Genomic DNA, 19,559 nt, shown 5'->3' on the forward strand with positions numbered 1-19,559 from the left:
ACAGTAATTTTTTGTGCTCTTCTATGTTATTTTGACTATTTTTTTAGTTTAAAGGAATATACTTTTGTATTTTTGTTTATTGAGGTAAAAAATGCCAAACATCGTCTCTTTGACAATCCGGTGACATCTTCAGAGCCTTGTAACTCATGAGTTATTATATTTGTCGCTTACCAAATACTATGCGGGTGTAGTCCTATACATGGGCTATCGACGGGCATAAGTTTAATTTATTTTATTTTCACAGAATATTTTATATACAACTTGAAATATTGTCGAAAATGAGATTAACCGATATTTTGAACTCACTTTTTTCGAAAAAGGCCATTTTTTATTTCGTTCAATTTTTATATTATTGCTGCCGATCATATAAACTTTCAATTGGCTTGATGCGATTTCCTCCTTTTTTGTTGTATCTTTTGTAGAAGTGATCTAAATCGCTCCCACTTTCTCGGAATGGCCAAACGCAGTTTCCGCAGGTCGGCTTCACTGCAAAGACTATATACTACTTATTTTTGTGTTCAAATGCAGCGGGTAAATTCAGTTTGATTCAGAACACTTGTGCTTGGCTACATATTGTATTTTCTTAATTTTGTAATGATGGCGATTGACCTTCCTTAGTTTGATCGTTGGCGGTGCGGCGGATGTTCTATTATCCAATGTCTAAAGCCAGGGCACAAAGGGCAGAGAAAACGGAACGAGCACTTCATGTAGCCAGACCGGGGCCATATCCTATTTGTGTTATACACAGGTTGTAAGGCTTGAAGCACCTCGCCACAGTACACAATTTTCGATCGCAGGACGGCTCTAGATACAAACGGCAAAGGACTTCGTTGAAAATAAAAATAAAAACAATGACAAGATGTGTTGTGCTTTTCGACTTACCGGAGAAAGAAATCGATATATTCAGGAAGCTCAAAAAAGAAGAATGGGCCTCAGTAGGTGGCCGCACAAGATTACGCTCCTCACATGTGTGGTGCACAGTTCGCGAGCCAGGCCAGGAACCTAAGGTGACATCAGCACGAGACGTACAGTCTCCGGCAATATGAAAGACATATTCGCCGATGCTGTTTATGCAGCGGCGCAAGTCCGCCTTGGCCGGACGCGCTTTATTTTGAAGGAGAAAATAGAATGAACCTTTATATATTCCCAAACCAAAGCAATGTGTGGCTAGCCAAAGCAAATCTAACGTAGCCATCTAAAATAAAATCGCCAAATCGCTTTTCCATATTCCCGAAGGCTGTACAATCTTTCCATTAAGCTCAGTGCGACAAAGTGGAGAAACTAAAAGTAAGTGGCTGCTTTCGCTGCCTTCTGTGCATGTGGTTTCTTGTTGTTTCTTGGCATTCAGAGATATCGATCAGTCTTGAACAAAACCCAACACTTCTATTTTTAACTGTACACACTCGCTCAAACAGAAGGGCCACCGACTTGTGTTCACCGCTCGCTCGCTCGCTTTGGCTCCAGCTTTCATTCTGTCCGTCTTGACTTACCACGCTGTTGAACTTCTCGGCTGCATCCGACCCCTGCGGTACAAAGTTCAGCTCGCCCCCGCGCTCTATCTTCTCCGCAGAGGCAAGCCGATGCCGTTGTCAAAAAGTGTCAATATTGCGTTGCTTGTGAACTGGACTATTTAAAGCACAGCAACATATTGTTTTATAAGTGCATCCTAAATATATTAGCGTTAATTAAAAAGGTAAACTCAGTCCATTTTCTCCACTTTTTTTTTTTGTGTAAACTGCTTTTCCTTCTTAAAGGGGCCCTCCAGAGCGTTCTGCGATGGTCTATTTATGGCGGTAACTCAATCTGCGGGCCCTAAGGATCCTAAAAATCATAAAATTACGGTCATGCGCGGCGGATTTCCCTACTAAAATGGCTATCAAAGTCCCCGGCACGACCCCCTTTCTGAGATGACCCCGGAAAACGGGAGGGGCATCTCTTTAAGCGTCAGCCAATAGCAAGCGAAGGATCCCGGCGTCACTGCGCGTCACCAACGCCGCCGACCGCCGACCCACGGAGGAATCTCTCGAACACGCGCGGACGGTCGTCAAGGGACCCGGACTTAGTGCTCGGCAGTTGTCGTTCGTCGCACCGCACCGTCGCGCTGCTGCTGCAATACGCAGTCGCATTGCACAGATGACAAGGAAAAGTTTGACTCATTGACGTGGAAGGATCGCAAAGCTGGCTTCGTAGTCGGGATCCACGGGAAGAAGGAACATGTGTCCCGCAAACGCACGCCTGCAGACGCCCCGGGAAGCAGACGCGCCGACGCGCCGATGCATCACCCCCTAGCAACAAGCTTGCGGGGAGAAAACATAGTTCGCTGGTTTTGGAGCGATAATTGCGGATTGTGTTTCCAGCACCACAATCAGTTTACGTTTTTCTCAAACTCTAATTTACAACAAGCTTAAAAAGTGTTGCAATAATAACGTGCGCATTCACCGCGGGACGCAGCATTTCCATTGGTCAAGTTTTAGCGATGGGCAGGGAATGGGGGATTGTCTTCCAAGAGAAAATTGTCCCGATATATTTCTTCTGCCATCTGCTCAATAAACGGTTTTGTAATCTAAAACTTTGTATACATATGAACTTGCACCTACTACGCAATATAACAATATAAACAGACGATCGCAGAAAGCTCCGGAGGGCCCCTTTAAAGAGGGGCATGTGATATTTCATATTTTTTATATATACACTGACAATAAAGTACAGGCAATAACATGGTTATTGGAGTGCACGCGACAAGACACATCATGGATTGGCGGCCCGTGCCGGATGCTTCCTGGGTGTAATGGAGATAAGCCTATTTGCGACTCCAGCAAAACGAACGGCACCTAGCGGGAAGACACTGAACTGGCCGGAACAGGTCCCTTCCCGATTTCTGCTCGTCTGTTCTGGCTTCCGTGTTTCTATGTTGTCGGTGGTTTGCGCGACAGAACAGTTCTACCGGTGACTGTGTCGTAGCCGTAGTATCGCCTTGTGACCCAGGTTGCTCTGCACGCGACCTATGGAACCGCGTGAGCCAGACATTCTGCATTTCTCAACGTTCATCAGCACCGTGGAAGGACAGTAGGCAGTCCTTTCCTCGTTTCCTCGAAGAAAGTCAAGCCTCTGGAAGTTCGCTTACCCCAACACATCGCACATCCCAACACATTCCAACACACAACAACCAATCTTGAGTCCAACGCTTACTTGCTGGTGCCCCAGCGTTGTGAGTTGAGCTGGCAGATGGCACGGCACGACCTGAATTCGACCGCCATATTTGCCCGATAGTGGTGTCCCCTATAGGTCGCTGGAGTCGCGAATAGCGCGAAGGGCGGGGCGTGCTGTACGTGCCTTACAAGCCATGTATAGCACAAACAGATATATGATCCCGGTCTGGCTACATGAAGAGCTCGTTCCGTTTTCTCCGCCCTTTGTGCCCTGGGTTTAGACATTGGATAACAGAACATCCACTGCATCGCTAACGATCGAACTAAGGAATGTCAGTTGCCATCATTACAAAATTAAGAAAATACAATATGTAGCCAAGCACGAGTGTTCTCAATGAAAATAAATTTACCCCCTGTATTTTAAAGTCATATTTCATATTCATATTCATAGTCATATTTAAGCGTCTACCGTATTTACTCGCACAATGAACGCAGTCGCGTAATGAACGCACCCCCCAAGTCGGCTCTCAAAATTTCGACTTTTTTTTCACTCGTGTAATAAACGCACCCCCAACTCGGACGTCAAAATTTTGACCCCCTCCCCCCACGCGCGCGAAATGAACGCACTTTTCTATCCTGGTGCAGCGAGGTCGCGAATGCATGGGCAGAGTGGGCGAACAAAACGCCTTGCAAAAGGCGTTAAAAACATTTGCAAAGATCCAACGGAAGCAAGAAAAAAAAACATGGAGAGGAGCTTTTTTTTTTTTTTTTTTTTTTTTTGCATAGCGCAGTCTGCACTTTAGTGTTCGCGCGCCGCCGTGCGCAAGGAGGTAAGAAAGAGAAGCGGAGAAGCGCTCTAGGCGAACGAAACAGCTTGCGAAAGCCGACAAAAAAAATGACTCACCGAGCTAAGAGAAAACAAAAACAAAGAGCTTTTTTCCTTCTTTTTTTTTTTGCACAGCGCAGTTTGGTTCTCGCGCCGCACGCAAGGAGGTAAGAAAGAGGAGCGGAGAAGCCCTCTAAGCAAACGAAACAGCTTGCAACAAGCGGCAAAAAGAAAAAAAAAAAAAAGCACCACGGGACTGAGAAAAAGACGAAGAGGAGCTTTTTTTTTTTTTCTCCTTTTTTTCTTTTTGCACAGCGCAGTTTGGTTACGGAGGGTCGCGCGCCGCGCGCAAGGAGATAAGAAAGATAAGCGGAGAGCCATCGTCTAAGCAACGCCTAAGCAAACAAAACAGCTTGCAAAAGGCGAAAAAAAAAACAAAAAAAACAACAACAGGGAACTAAGAGAAAAAGAAAACGAAAAGGAGTTGTTCCTTTTTTTTTTTTGCACAGCTTAGTTTGGTTACGGGGTTGGGCGCCGCGCGCAAAGAGATAAGAAGTTACTTGGATTTTTCAGGATAAAAGGTCGGTTCATTATGCGAGTAAATACGGACCCAAAAATTTTACTTCGCATAATGAACGCCCCCCCTAACTTTGCATCGATTTTTCGGAAAAAGAGTGCGTTCATTCTGCGAGTAAATACGGTACTTTTTTGCAGTTTCCACGTCTCTTGGGGTTTGGGCAAGCCAGCGGGCACGGAGAAAGTAACTAAATATCAGTGAGTCAAATTTTAACCGGACAACGCGGAAACCTCCTCCACCTACGAGAGTAACCCGCGTTGCCGAAAGCGTGCGATATGTGACGTCTTTGGTCCTGGGCTTACTACTGGTCAGAACCACTAAAATCTTTTTTTTAGTCGAGATACAAAATATAAGCGTCGCGAACCGTTTAAATTATGTATGAAAGTAGTTTTTGTTCTGTATTTTACATCATAAAAGAAACAAAGGCAGTTTATAAAGTATGGAAACAATGACCCGTCGACATTCCCGCCACCAAGCGGCGGAAAAAATGACGCATACTAGAAAGGGCAAGTGGAATGAGGCTCCGATGAACGGCGAGTGTAGAAAGGTCCCGGATGTACGCGGCGGTACTGCGGTCGTATTCTGGCTCGAGGATCCGATTCGTTCCGAGCGTACCGAAGGCTTTCGGCGCGGGCTTGGCTGGCGATTATGCCATTTGGCGGTATGGCAGCGCGAAGTGGCTCCCGTTCTGAACTGATATTTACCCCGTGCTTGCTGTCGTTTGTGGCCAATGAAGTGTTATGCCGAATTAGTCTTTAACCGTGCAGCAAATGTAATGCAAGCCGCCGAGACCGTCCGCTTCATGCAGCCTATCCAACACATGCTTTAGTGGCGCCCTCTCGAGCCGTCAACACAGAGTGCGGCAGCCGTGAGCGCTCGATGGGCTCACTGCCCCTCCTCTAGCTCACGGCCACTCAAGCCAGGACCTACGACGTCATGAAGCAGGTTATTATTTTGCTTGTTTTTGTAATTCCAATTTGCCTATAACTTTTAAAATAAAGCGATATTTGAAAAAAGAAAAGTTTCTTTAAGTTACTACGTTCAGTGCGCTCAGGATCGATGCAAATTAAAAACCAGTCGAAAAGTTGTTGCAGGGCCCCTTTAATACAAAACAAGCAGTATAGTCTTTGTAGTGAAGCCGACCTGCGGAAACTGCATTTGGCCGTTCCGAGAAAGTGGGAGCGATTTCGATCACTTCTAGAGAAGATACAACAAAAAAGGGGGAAATCGCAAGAAGCCAATTGGAAGTTCATATGATCGGCAGCAATAATGAAAAAATTTAACAAAATAAAGAATGGCCTTTTTCGATAAAGTGAGTTCAAAATATTGGTTAATCTCATTTTCGACAATATTTCAAATTTCATATAAAAAATTCCGTAAAAATAAAATAAACTAAACTTATGCCTGTCGATAGCCCATGTGTAGGACTACACCCGCATAGTATTTGGTAAGCGACAAATATAATAACTCACAAGTTACAAGGCTCTGAAGATGCCACTGGATCGTCAAAGAGACAATGTTTTGTATTTTTTACGTCAATAAACAAAAATGCAAAACTACTTTTCTTTGAACTAAAAAATAGTCGAAATAACATACAAGTGCACAAAAGATAACTGTGCATTTTGTATGCTTTCCGTATTCATACCAGCGTACAGAACTGGGTAGAAAAATCCCGGAGTAAAAAACAGATTTTCACACTGCTCCACTTAATATTTTTTTGTGAAGCGAAATATCTTTTTAAAAAATTTTGAAAAACGGTTTTGTTCTTTGCAGAAAAGGGGCAATCACATATTATGCTTTAAAAAATAATTGGAAGACCCACCCCGACAAGTGTGTTCGATTTCAAATGAAACCACCCAGCAATATAGTTATCTCATTTTTATTGTTGGCATGTCCTTAACCCCTGGGTGAAAAAAGTATAAAGGAAAAGGTTCACCAAACTTCCCACACAATTCGGCCACCTTGGAACTGCAGAGCCCGAAGTCGGTGGGCCCTGACCGCCGGCCAGGTTTGAAGAAATGCGAAGCAGCGGCGAAATATCGTTTGGCGAGGTCAATACCTAGCCTTTATCGGCTTTAACGCGCAATAAAGCACCAATGTTGAGCATCTCAGAAAAGAAACTACAGTTGACAAGCGTTCAAACAACTTCCATGCGTCGTGGCAATATGAATGCACCTGATGTGTTACCTGCTTTTAATGGGAAAGCATTAACTGTCCCATGGAGTGAGCCGACGTCATCGGCTTTGAAGCAGCGCCAAACGGAACCTAAACTCCTTTCTCCAAGTGAAGCCGGCTCCCAGCTTTGAAACCATGCGAAAAGCCTAGCCAAACGGCACCTAGTTTCCCCGATCCCAAAGGAGCGGAGTGAAGCTGATGGATTTCAGCGTCGGTCCCATTGGCTGGCGCGCGTCATAGTGTTAAGGACCAAGGCTCCCCTTGGCCTCTGTGTGTCAGTTTCAATGACTGCCACCTCATGGCACTGCGTGTTCGCGCCGTCAGCACGCCAGTAACACAAAGCGTCCAAGGTCAGAGCAGCGAGAAGAGAGCGCACTCTGCCGTCGACGCAAATATGCCGCAGACAAAATAAGAAAGAGGAAGAATGACATGCATGCTTTCGCATTCAAAACTCATAAGTGCTTAGGTGTTCCTCGGGCCTCTCTTCTTCCTGTTTTACGTTGCTGTGTTTCTCGTTCTGGCTCTGGGACCAACCAGTGTTAGTGTTTACAATGTGGCGTGCGTCACGCCCGTCTCTATCCCCATCTGCAACGGCGTCCGTCGTATTTTTGCAACAAGGCCGTTAGGAAGCTTACGGGGCTCTTGGTTTGTTAAAGAGACGCCGAGGACAATTGCGAGACCACTTTTCTAACGGTGGTGCTTCTCACTTTCCTTAGGTGTCTCTCAACTTTGTTCCTTTACAAAAGTTTTAAAAGAAATATTTCTTCCCCAAAGAAAGCGATTGAAAAGTGAAGCGCCAGCCACCAGAACCCAAAAGGCTGCCAAGAACTGGGCGTGACAATCAGGGGCGGATGCAGGAATTTCCTGAGGAGGGGGTCAGGTGTTGGTCAGCGTACCATATGTTTAGGAACCTCCTCCCCTCTCCTTCGTTTCACGCCCTAAATTTTACACATGCAGAAAACAAGAGGGGGGTCAGGACATCCGGACCCCCCCCTCTAAATCCGCCCCTGGTGACAATCCAGTGAAACCTGGAGATTGAAACGTCGCATCTGATGCCTCTCGCCTTCAAAACAGACGCCTCCCACTACCGAGATGGTACCGCCAGTACAGTCGGTTCGGAGACTCGCTATGTCTACTTACCTGCGGGACTTGCAGGGATAAAAAAGTTACATTAGACTAGAGTTTACGAACACTCTGTGTTTTCGGTGACTTCACTCGACACCGTTTTTCCACACCAACGTTTTCGAACTATACCCAAGGTTTTAGGAACCCTAGAGTTCTGTACGCGAGCCTTCCGCAAGCCAGGGCGGCGTAAATGCCGAACAAAACTTGAGAGAAGCTTACGCCGTGGCAGGGACTCCTGGGATCTCCTGGAACCAGATGGCGTCGCTTGCCCGTAGTAGCCAGATGAAAGCGCCGAGCAACGGGCGCTGCCGGCGTCGTCGTGGAACAGCTCCGAGCTCGACGAGGCCGCCCCCTTCGAAACGACCTCGACGTCGAGACAACCGCATTCGGCGGCAAGTCTCCCACCTTCTGCGCATCCGCCGCCAAACCTTCGAGGTGGACGGATTGGTGCGGCATAGTCCGTCGGCACTGCTGAGGGCGCGGGGTCTGCGTGCCGCGAGCTCTCGCCGGGCGGAAGACGTTGGGCCGATGCAGGTTCCGAAGGCGCCTCTTCGGCTTCCGCGCGGCCGTCCCTCGAAGCGGCGGCCTTCTTGGAGCGGGGTGCGGCCGTGAGCGGCTGCTTGAAGGTGGCGTCGCCAGAAAACTCGTTCCGCTCCTGCGGGTCCGCTCTGGGGGGAGGCTTCTGGCTGCGCGTCGCATGAATGAACTTGCGCACCATCGCAGAGGGACTCTCGCTAATGGAGATGTCTTCGAGGACGTGGTAGATGGCGGAAGTGGACGGGCCCTGTACGCTGCCGTCCGGGACCACCAGCCGAGGCGTACCTTTTTTTTGGGGAGGGGCAAAGCGGAGCGAGGAAGCTCAAATCCCCACAGCCCCATCGATGAAGGCGGAGGATGCAAGCGCGAGACGAAACAGCTCGTTTTTCGCAACCAGAGCAAACCTCGAACACTTTCTGCTACAAATAACTTTAGGCTCGCACCTTCACAAACGAGACGGTAAACTTTATGGGGGAAGAAACAAGGCACGCGGAAAATGATGCACCATTCTCTTGTTCTTGCAGACTTGATTTATCTAACTCACTATAACCCATTACGTCCGCCATGTCCGTTACTGCGTCCACTAGTTTACCAGCTTTTACCCCAACACATGAATCACGCACATTTATGCGTGCAGAGTATGGCCTATTCACATCGTACTACTGTACCAACAGATTTACAAAAACGAGCTAAACTCGGCGTGTCACAACGGGGCAAATTCCACCCATTAAAAAAATTTACCGTTCGTTGTTGCATATTCTGGGGCTTCGTAATTTCGTGAAAAGTAGAACTAGTGTCATTATATTGTCATCCTATTGTAGCCTACTGCCATCCAAAGTACCTATCATCATCCTATTGTAACAGATTGAGTACTTTACACTTCTTCCTTTTACTTCTCGAGCAGGAGAAGTGAAAGGGTGGTAAGCAGATTACCCCTCCAGAACAACAAAAGACAGAAATGACAGCTATTGAGGATATGAGCTGACACCAGGAGAAGATGCATTCCAGGCAGCCAGCGGTGTGCTTTGGGCATGCGTGGCAGAGAAGCGGTCGGCCTGGAGGCCCCTTACCCAAACCCAGCTCCTGTACAGCCATCTCTTCCAGGGACTGGGCCGTGAAGGTCTCGAAGCCAGGCTCCGCCGCCGCCGGCGCAGCCACGGCGTTGGACTGGGTGGGACAAACAGAGGAGCCGCGCCCTTTACTCAGACTTCCATCTCTCCCTTGGCTGTCCCCTAACCCATGTGTTAACACCAATAAAGTGAAACAAACGTAAAGCTAGAAATGACGACATGTTCACTCAAGCCGTTCTTCTTGCAAGTATGGCAGCAGACGTCAAATTTCTATTCTTCATATATAGAACAAATCTTTGTTTGGTAGAAACTATTTTTGCTTGGTTTTGGACATACATTAAACACCTTCGAGACACAGTGCACTTGCATCAATTTTTTAGGAAATACTCGAGTAGGCCACATTAATAACAAATCCACTTCACCAGAAAAAAAAAAAAAAAAAAAAAATTACTCCAATATTTTATTTATGAGGCACATTGAGTATGGAGCGAGTTTGTTTGCTCGCGCATGCTGGATCAAAAGTAGCTCTTAGTAAGCCGATACCAGGCTACTAAAACTTGAAAATAAAACTCACTTTGTTAGCCTCCAATTGGCTCGAAGCAGCATGAGTGAGAGAGCTGGCCACCTCCCACTTCTTCTCTGTGCCTTTTTCCTCTACTGCACACTGCGAAACAAAGCTCGAGAATCAAAAAAAGAGGAAGATTTGCTTCCCCCCGTTCTATCTGCGGCTCCATCTAAATTGAGTCTTGCAACATAGTAAATATTGTGGAGCAGATGCCAACATATGCTGGCATGTCACTTGAAAAAAAATGAATGGTTGTGCAGTCGATATTAAACCATATTACTTTTTGCAATAAGACAAGCATAAAAAAAAATGACCGCATCTCCATGTGGTGAATGATGTTGATTGGGGCGAAGCTCTGGTGGTGCTCATGATACTGATTTTATTGTTCATAGGTAGTGCTGATGGTGCTGATTTTTAGGGGCGAAGCTCCTTAGGGTCTAGCCTTGTCTGTCCGGCATCCGTGCTCACATCGATCTTGCTGGTACTCGTGATCGTGAGCTCACGTGCTCACAAGCACGTGCTCATGTAAAACAAAAAAAAAAAAAAATGATAAAAAAAATAAATAATATTGGCGCAGTTGACAGCGTTCGAACCTGTCCATCGCCTTAACCACTCGGCCACGACTGCGGGACGAGCAGGGGGCTCTGAGATGTGGTAGTAACTCAAGAGCTGGGGATGTCGTGGATGAAACGTTGCATGTAGCCGCTTAACGTCTATACAGGAGAGGGCGCTGCGGTCAAATGCATATATAATCGCATTAAACTTTGCATGCATTTGCTCAACGTTTATAGACGAGAGGGCGCTGCAGTCAAATGTTCAAATGCATATATAACCACGTTCCATACCACACATTCTCTTTCTGACATGGATGAAAATGAATGAAAGGCTCGGCATGCTGTGGCTCAGCATCTACGCAGACAAGCGCCACCAGAGCTTCGCCCCAATCAACATCATTCACAACGTGGAGATGCGGTCATTTTTTTTTTATTGCTCATAGGTAGTGCTGAGTTCCGGGTTGCGTTTTGACTTCATTATTACTGCTTTATGGTCGGTGAAATGCAGAGCCAGTCGTTCTTCTAGCGGATCAGCTTGGATCCGCCAGAAGCTGTGGGAACGCATCTCCACCACTTAAGTCAACGGTCCATGTCAGAAAGAGAATGTGTATATGGAACGTGGGATACGCAGATGAGCATTTGACCGCAGCGCCCTCTCGTGTATAAACGTTGAGCCAATGCATGCAAAGTTTAACGCGATTATATACGCATTTGACCGCAGCGCCCTCTCCTGTATAGACGTTAAGCGGCTACATGCAATGTTTCATCCATGACAGAAACCCCAGCTCTTGAGTTACTACCACATCTCAGAGCCCCCTACCTGTTCCGTACTCCTGGCCGAGTGGTTAAGGTGATGGACTAGAAATCCTTGGGGTCTCCCCGCACAGGTTCGAATGCTGTCGAATGCACAAACATTTTTTCTTTTTATGTGAGGACGGACGCCGGATGGACAGACGGACAGAGCTAGACCCTAAGGAGCTTCACCCCTAAAAAAAGCGTAGCAAATTGCTGGGCAATTCTGTTGCACATAAAACGTGTGGCATCTATGCCCTTGGCGCACTTCATCGATTAGTTCAGTGACTGGCTTACCGCGTGGCTTGTGCACTCCATAGTAATGCCTGGAATGGAGATACCAGTGCTAACCCAGGTTTTAAAAACGTGCGACAGGGTGTTAAGTCGCTATCTGCCATATGCAGAGCGGGTGCCCCGCAGAGCTTTCCCGACAAATAGCCCCTTAACTGAGGTTGATGTGTCATGACATGCTGGAAAGACGCCTAATAATCTAAATGGTCTGGGTTCAATTCCCGCCAGCGCTTTCTTACTGCAACGGCCTTTTCCTCCCCAACTCCAAACGGTGGCAGTGTCCCAGCATCACCTGGCTTAGCCAATCAGCATAGAGATAATCGGCAGCTTCACAAAGTTTTTAGACCCCCCCACCAACGAGGCGAAAAATGTTTCAGGTGAAAAAAAATGAGCAACTTTATTTTATATTTTTTTTAGAGGGAAGGCTGAAGTCAGTCAGTCCTGTTTATGATGGGTATTAAAACAATAAAAGAAAACAGTTGAAATGCCTCAATTTCAAATAGTACAATAAAAAGATCTTCGGTGTGGATCATAGTGCCCCACTTGGGTCCTCCTCTCCAGTGCTTTTATGAGCAACCCTCGAGTTCGCAATGACTATGCAGAGTGGCGTCGGCCGATGCGTGGACAGCACTAAGGTAACTAGATGCTGAAAAAGCAGCGCCATTGCTTTTCCTGCCTGCTAGCCAGACACAGAAACTAACAGACAAACCAGCAAAACCTCACAAGGGGCTGTTCGGTTTCCGTTGTCGTGGGACTCGCCACTTCGGTGCTTTCAAACCATTGAAGGAGTCGTCCCCAACCAGTCGCACCAGGATATTGTTCTTTGCGCAGAATTTGAGAGAAAAATGATTTTTTAATGCTCCTAAGCATCAACGCTGCGTGTGGTATCGGTACAAAAATGTGCGCTCGTTTCGCCGACGTGTAAATAGCAAAAATCTGGGTTGACGAGAGAGCAACGTGCCACTGCAAGGAAAAACCGCTCATTCCACACACCAAAATGTCGACCATACGAGGAGCTTGGTGCTACTTTTCTAAGACGCAGCGACTTTAGATGGCACGGGACGCCAAGGTCGGAGAAACGTGCTGTGCGGCGAGGTACAACGCCAAGCAGGTGGGCACTCACAGGGAGGCCCTCGATGGGCGCGGAGCGCGCCTTGAAGTAGCTGGAGATGGACACCCTCTCCTGGGCATTGGGCAGCCAGGACGGGCGCGTCACGTCCTGCTTCCAAGGCTGCCCTTCCAGGCTCTCCTCCGACGCCTCTTCCGCTGTCTGCGCAGGCCCACGGTCTCGCTCAGAACCCGGAACTACCGGGAACGTGTCTTTGACTCGCGCGTTAAAGGCAAAATATTGATGGTCGCCGATTTTTGTAACATTTTCTCCATGCTCTAAATAGCCATTCCTCAGTGGCTACCAAATATCTAATCAAAATACGCATTTTCTTGAGAGAAAATGAATTTCGAAGTTTACACACACACTTGCAAATCACTGGCCGCTGCTCTACTGGCAACAACGAGCGGCAGCGGCACTGGGATCACTGCGATGTTAAACGTTGTATCCAAGGGCAGATACTCCCTCCTCTACGGCGCCGAAGCGGTAGTGACTGTTTATGGTTTTACGAATTGTGTCTGGTTTAGGCTATTTGCGGCGTGCGATGAAGGCAATCCGTGCTATGCTGTAGGGCGCAATAACAGCACGAATAAATAGGGCAAAGTGACATCTCGTCGTCACTTTGCCGTATAAGAAGACTCTGTAAAGGAAGTGAGTTCGAACAGTCCAACGCCAACGCTGGCTACCGGCATTCGCATTGCACTAGCAAGCAAAACCTTCCATACCACCCTGCTTCTGAAGCGGCATCTGGGTCCACGTGTTGGCAGATCGCGAATGCAGCCGCCAAGGGCTTTTCCCTCGGAGGCGACGGCAGCGGATCTAATGCAAACGGCGAGTCCTCCGAAATCTCGTCAATCTCGCCCTGAGTCTTCAAAAGTTTGCCGGTCATTGCTCGACTTGAACAAACACAATGAATAGTAGCCTATTGGTTACCACAGATGAACGTGATGACCTTCCGACTGCTTCAGATGCCGGGCGAAAATGGCTCAGGCTGCCCATGTGCTATATAACATCTGACATCACTACAAGATGGCGGACCAGTAAAGTTGCAGGTTAGTTTCGGCTTTATCGTATTTATGCGATTAAAAATTACGTGCATTCTTTCAGAAAATGTTTAGTTGAAAACGTGCATATTGACGCATTTAACCTAGAAGAACCTGAAGTGTCACACCGAGATTCTAAGCGGGTGAATGGTTGGCGACTCTGCGCAGTTCACGTCATTTTCTGTGACCCTTCATGCTCTGCAGGGTCTGTTTACAAAAAGGCCGATCCGCACTTGAGAAGATACTGCAGCTAGCATTGCTGGAGTCCGTTTTGGCAAAAACTTGTTCCTGTTGCATTCTATATCCACACTGCACATAACCAAACTAACGCAAGATATTAGGAGCTACGCTACTTCCCTGAGAGAATACTACTAGTACGTATTACTTTTGGCCAAGCCAGAAAATACGCGAGTGTCTCCACAATTGCTACAAATGTGTAGCTTATGGAAGGCACGCAGCTCGTACAAGAAACAACGAACAGAGAAACACGTTTTTCTCCGAGGTCATCGAGAGATAGCCTGTTTTGTCATTAATTTATGTTCCCCGCTGAATTGAAAAATTAATCCACTAAGCATCTGAATTGTTTGGCCTGTGTCATAAAATGGTGGTCCTATTTGCATCCACAAAAAAACTTTGTTCTCAAACCATTCCCAGAAATGCTAGACATTGCAGGCTATATTTCTCTTGGGCACATTTTACCCGCCAGCCTAGCTTCATCCTGCTAAACTGCATCAACCCCCAAAGCTAATATATCCGACCGTGCCGCAAACTGCATCTCACAAACAGTACTGCCAGGAACTTGCAAAAATTGCAAGTAAAGCTGGCTTGCAAGGCGAAAAAGACAGCATTTTAGGTGACTTAGACACAAAGGAATCACACTGCTACCATTTCCAAACATAGTATAGATTGTGGTCAGGAACAAAGTCACCCCACTTGCCTGAAATTCTCCACCCAGCTTTTTCAACATTGAGGCTGAGGTTTCTGAGGAAAGGTAGAAGAAAAATGCCATCTTTTAATCTGGTGCACCTCTACCTGCGAGACAGACACAAAGATGAGGCTAAACAGGTATATGTATTTAGTTATTGATAATCTTAGATTATCAATAATACATAATACTGTTGAGAACAGTTATAACGAAGTCAATGGGGATCGGATATCACTTCGCTATATCCGCTATTTCGTTATAACCGACTTTGATTCTAACGAAGTGCAAAAGGGAATGGGAAATCGTGATGGCTTCGCTGTAGCCGCTATTTCGTTATAACCAACTTCATTAAAACCGGTCTCGAGAGTAGTGCAATTATAATAATTATTAATACATAACAAAACTTGTTTAAAGCTTGATGTCTATCTTCAGCATAACGTGAGCCGTGACACAAGAATCCTTGTGACACAAAAATCCTTGGGGGGCATGACAGCAGATTCGGCAGGGAAATCATAGAATCATTCGCCATGACCACAGCAAAAAATAACGTGTCAAACCCTTCCCTCCTGCTGACGAAAACTGAGTGAGGTTGAATTTTTAAAATCTGAGATAACCCTACCACCCTGACTTGCACTTCGCGTGTTTTATCTTTCCTTCTCTCCCCTTCTCTCCCCCACTCCTACTGGGTATAGTCGGCTGCTCGCTGTTGAAAGTTTACTCGTCTGTTGCTAGTTGAAAGATGTGGTTGTGTTGTCCCTGTTTTAATTGTTTATTCTTTCTTCATCCATGACAAGACAGAAGCATGAGGGTTTAGTTGCAGGAAAGACGTCTTAAAATATTCCTTTTTTCTGCGTACCGTCTGCATGTGGAACAAGTAATCCCTCAGCGTGACGAGTATTCTCTCTTTTTCTACATTTCCTAGTGCAGTTGATTAACTTCTCTTCGTTAGAAGTGACTCCACAGACTAAACCATTAACTTTTTTTTACTGAATACTTATGCCTATTTATTTGCTTTCCTGACTTTTCTTTATTGTTCTGCCTACATCATGCCTTGGCCTTCAAAAGTTGGCCAGCAGTACCTTCAAAATAAATATACGAACAGAATATACAGGGTGTCCGCCCAAAAAATTTACATTGTTATATTTACCTCAAAAATAAATTATACATCACCGAACGGTCATCTTTTGCCCACATGTAGCCCTACCGGTCCGAACTAGAGCCACTGAATGTTCCCAGAGTACAGAAACTCCCAGCCTTGAGGCGCCAAGATGGCGGCTCCATCTTTCAATGCGAAAGCATTAACTGGTCCCGTAGAGCACAGCCGGCGTTGTCCGTAACCGCGAAAAACGGCACCAAGTCCCATTGGCAGAGTGTAACGGCACGTAAATGCAAGTCATCAAGCATGTGCATTCAGAAATAAAACACAAAGAAAGGCACAGCAACGCAGATGCTTCGTCACGGAAGCCGACAGGGGCGCTCAACGTCAAAGCAGACGCGCCTCAGAAATAAAACACGAAGAAAGGCAAAGCAATGCAGATGCATTGTCACAGAAGGCGTGGAGCCGGCGAGGTTCGCCGCGCCTGCACAGTGGAGGAGCGCAATGTCACCGCCGGAGCGCCATGAGCGATAAGAAGGTGTGGCACACTGCTTGTAGGAATACTTTTGCATTCCTACACGTAAGCAATTTTAAATCTCTCTGCTGATTTTGTTTTTTTTACTGTGGTCTTTATGAGTGTTTAGGAAGCATGTTTTTGCGTAAAAACAAATGGGAAGAGCTCTTTTTGTAGGAACGTTTATAGGAGATTAGTGCAGAACGACAGGAGCGTGACATTTTCATAAAATTTTAGTTTACAAACAAGGCTCTGCGGCAGAATTAATATTGTTTTTACACAACCATGTTTCACCGGTGATTTCAGGAAGCACGTTCCGACCTGGGCGCGTCCTAAATTTGGTGGTAATGCACGGCGCGTCCACTTGAGAGACGGGGGTCAACAGCCCTGAGACCCCTCCACCCTATAAGTTTTGGTGCCAAAATGGCCGAACAAAGCCAAATTAAACGGCAAGAGCGGATGCTATCGAATGCGACACTCTGGCAACATACAGTGACTCTAGCTCGAACCAGATTCCAAAGTTTTTAGAACTAACCATTATCTTATTTAAAAAGTTACAAGTGATTTCCTGAAATTTTCAATGGTAAAATAGGGCGCATATTCGCACATTTTCGGTAACGGGCGCCATAAGTGCATTATAAGAGGTTCATCGGCCGCCTTTTTCACATTGAAAATTTTAGAAAATCGCTTATAACTTTTGAATAAGATCACGGTTGGTGCTGAAACTTTGGCATCTCCTTCGGACCTCTAGCAATACATTAAACAGAAAATGGGCGTTTGGCGATGCATACCAGTTTATTTTTGCGTTGAGTAAAACCCTGTAAATATTTTTGGGGGACGCCCTGTACAGTCTCATGAATTCAACCTCTCTAATTCAAACTTGCGGATAATTCAAACTGCCCAACTACCTTAATTCAAACTAGCCATGCGTCTTTATGGGAGGAAACTCCCGTTAATTCAAACTTTGCTTCATTCAAACAATTGTTCAGTCCCCCTCGAATTAACGAGATTCGACTGTATTTATTATCATAATAATAACTGTAAATTTAAAATACTAAGTCAGGACGAGCTCAATAATAGTATAAATTTCACGATAATAAAGGTAATGGAAGAGACAAACTTTGGAGATCCATGCATTCCATCCTTTTGAGTTACAAATTAAAACTACAGGCTAGAACCTCGTCGATATGTTTTCGGTTGATGCGGCTTCCCAGATTCAAGAATGCGAGTCCCGTCTCCCAATTTCTCGCCTCTTGCGTTTACTTTCCCGGTCGTTACGTCCAGCCAGCCGACCTGACCAATGGGACGCCCCCCTCCCTTGGCTGCCCCATCACTCTTTCACCTCTTGGCCTCTCTGTGCCGTGATTCTTGCCCGGGTGGCAGGGTGAAAAAAAAAATCATAATCACTATTTTCTAAAAAAAGTAAATCTGATTTATTTGATTTAAATCGCCGTAGTTTGAAAACAGAGAATCGTTATCGAAAGATGTATTTTTAAACACGGCAAATTAATTGATAGATTTGTCCAATCCCTGATAATATTGCGGAAGAAAGAATTTCTGTAAACTTAGTAAGCTAGTTTATGTAAAAACATTTTATTGATGCAAACCTGCCAAGTTAGAACAAAACCATACTGATTTTCTTAGTTAAAATGCTCTATCTGCCTTCTCTCTTGCGTTCTGATTTGCTTGCAACAGGACATTACTTTTCTTGTTTTTTGTTTCTTTCTTTCGCATTATGATTTGCTTTATGTAACTGATGAACAAAGCAGAAGGTAGAAAGCTCGAGGCTCCGACTGATCAGAAGAGCACTGCTTTTTGCTCGTGTTCAACTTGATATAAATATTTCCTCCTCAGTGATTATTTGATTTAAATCAACAAATGCACATAAAAAGAAAGAATAAAATGATAGATAACTAGAAAATAAAAATATATTTTTTGGGGATTATTTTTGTGGGAAAGGTTTGATGTAAGCCCTCATAGTAAAACTGATCTGATAAGTAGCATGATATAAACCCTCTAGATTTCTATTCTCCACACAGTCGGGCAGGCACGACCTCAGACTAGGCTCGAAAGGAATTATGGCTTTTGTAACAGCCGACTATTCTTCCATCTTTTTTGCACACCAGAAGCACATGCGTGCTTCCACTGTGCTCGATTTCCCCAGTTCCGCCGGCATCATTTCACGAGGACTTAAAAGTTGGTAATCGTGCACCGTGTGGGTGCGTGCGCATAAAGCTTCATTGCTCTACACCGGAACAGTAGCTGACCTGGGGATGCATCAGCCCCCAAACCTCAATGAACTGTACCAAAAAGATTATTATTCACCGTGCCTTTATCGAAAGGGTTTTCTATTTTCTTTAATCACTCGTCTCCAGACGTCGGAGAGAATGTTACGTAAGTATCTACCACTACCCGAATAAAGTTCTCTGCAACCGTGAAAGCCCACAGTAGACAATTTGCTACGAGAGGGTTTCTTCCTGTCTCCCCTTCAGGCCCTAAAAGCGTTATTGATGGTTACATTTTCAGGTTTACGCACATTTTTACTGTGACCTGCTGAAAAATGTATAGAGGAGGTCCTAGCGTATTTCTAAAATCTAAGCAGAATAAACTGTTCTAATAATGCTAATAAATAAAATACTCCAACAACAGATCTCATAACATGGCCACATTTTGGTTAGAAGCAAATGCCAAATAAAAAGTTATTTTTGCGTGCATTTGGGGTTTTTGGATTTTTTAATTGCGTTTTGTGTAGGTGTGACAAAGAAAAGATTGAAATTGTAATCTTGAGGGACTGCAAGCAAAGATTAGTACTATTATTATTAATAGCATAGGAAGAGGTATTGGAAAGAGGCTTGCCAGCACTGATGAACTCTTCCTGAGAGGACAGCTGCGGCACAGAACCTGAAAGCAAATGCAGCGGGCATGAGTGCACTGGAAGCACAGTGTGCCAAGTGCCTGCTGCAACCCCCCTTTGCAAGAGCGGCAAAACATTATTTGGACTTTCCAAAACAGCGCGTGCTACCTTGCGGATTTCGACTGCACCAAATCCCAGAGACCGTCATGACAAGCCTTTCGGCGCAACAGACAGTTTGGCACGCTGGCTGCGGTGGCAAATGTAAACTGTCGAAAGCATTGCACGTCTCGAATACTGAAACCGGGCCTTTGCCAACACATAGAGCTCATAATCATTTACTAAACACCAAAAGGTTACG

The 19,559-nt window shown here is 45.7% G+C and overlaps 1 protein-coding gene across 1 annotated transcript in view; it reads right to left on the minus strand.

Annotated features, from left to right (window-relative positions):
• LOC121837105 overlaps positions 1–19,559 on the minus strand; it is a 70,105-nt gene that overhangs the window by 44,273 nt on the left and 6,273 nt on the right. Inside the window, exons 5-10 of the mRNA XM_042292564.1 lie at positions 19,204–19,248; positions 14,750–14,793; positions 12,785–12,931; positions 10,034–10,123; positions 9,460–9,556; positions 8,072–8,674 (exon numbers count right to left, since the gene is read on the minus strand). Coding sequence (XP_042148498.1) covers positions 8,072–8,674; positions 9,460–9,556; positions 10,034–10,123; positions 12,785–12,931; positions 14,750–14,793; positions 19,204–19,248 — 1,026 coding nt within the window. The remainder of the gene's footprint in view (positions 1–8,071; positions 8,675–9,459; positions 9,557–10,033; positions 10,124–12,784; positions 12,932–14,749; positions 14,794–19,203; positions 19,249–19,559) is intronic.

The sequence above is a fragment of the Ixodes scapularis genome, unplaced genomic scaffold, assembly GCF_016920785.2.
Source record: "Ixodes scapularis isolate PalLabHiFi unplaced genomic scaffold, ASM1692078v2 PGA_scaffold3__209_contigs__length_174095766, whole genome shotgun sequence".
Classification (NCBI taxonomy): Eukaryota; Metazoa; Arthropoda; class Arachnida; order Ixodida; family Ixodidae; genus Ixodes; species Ixodes scapularis.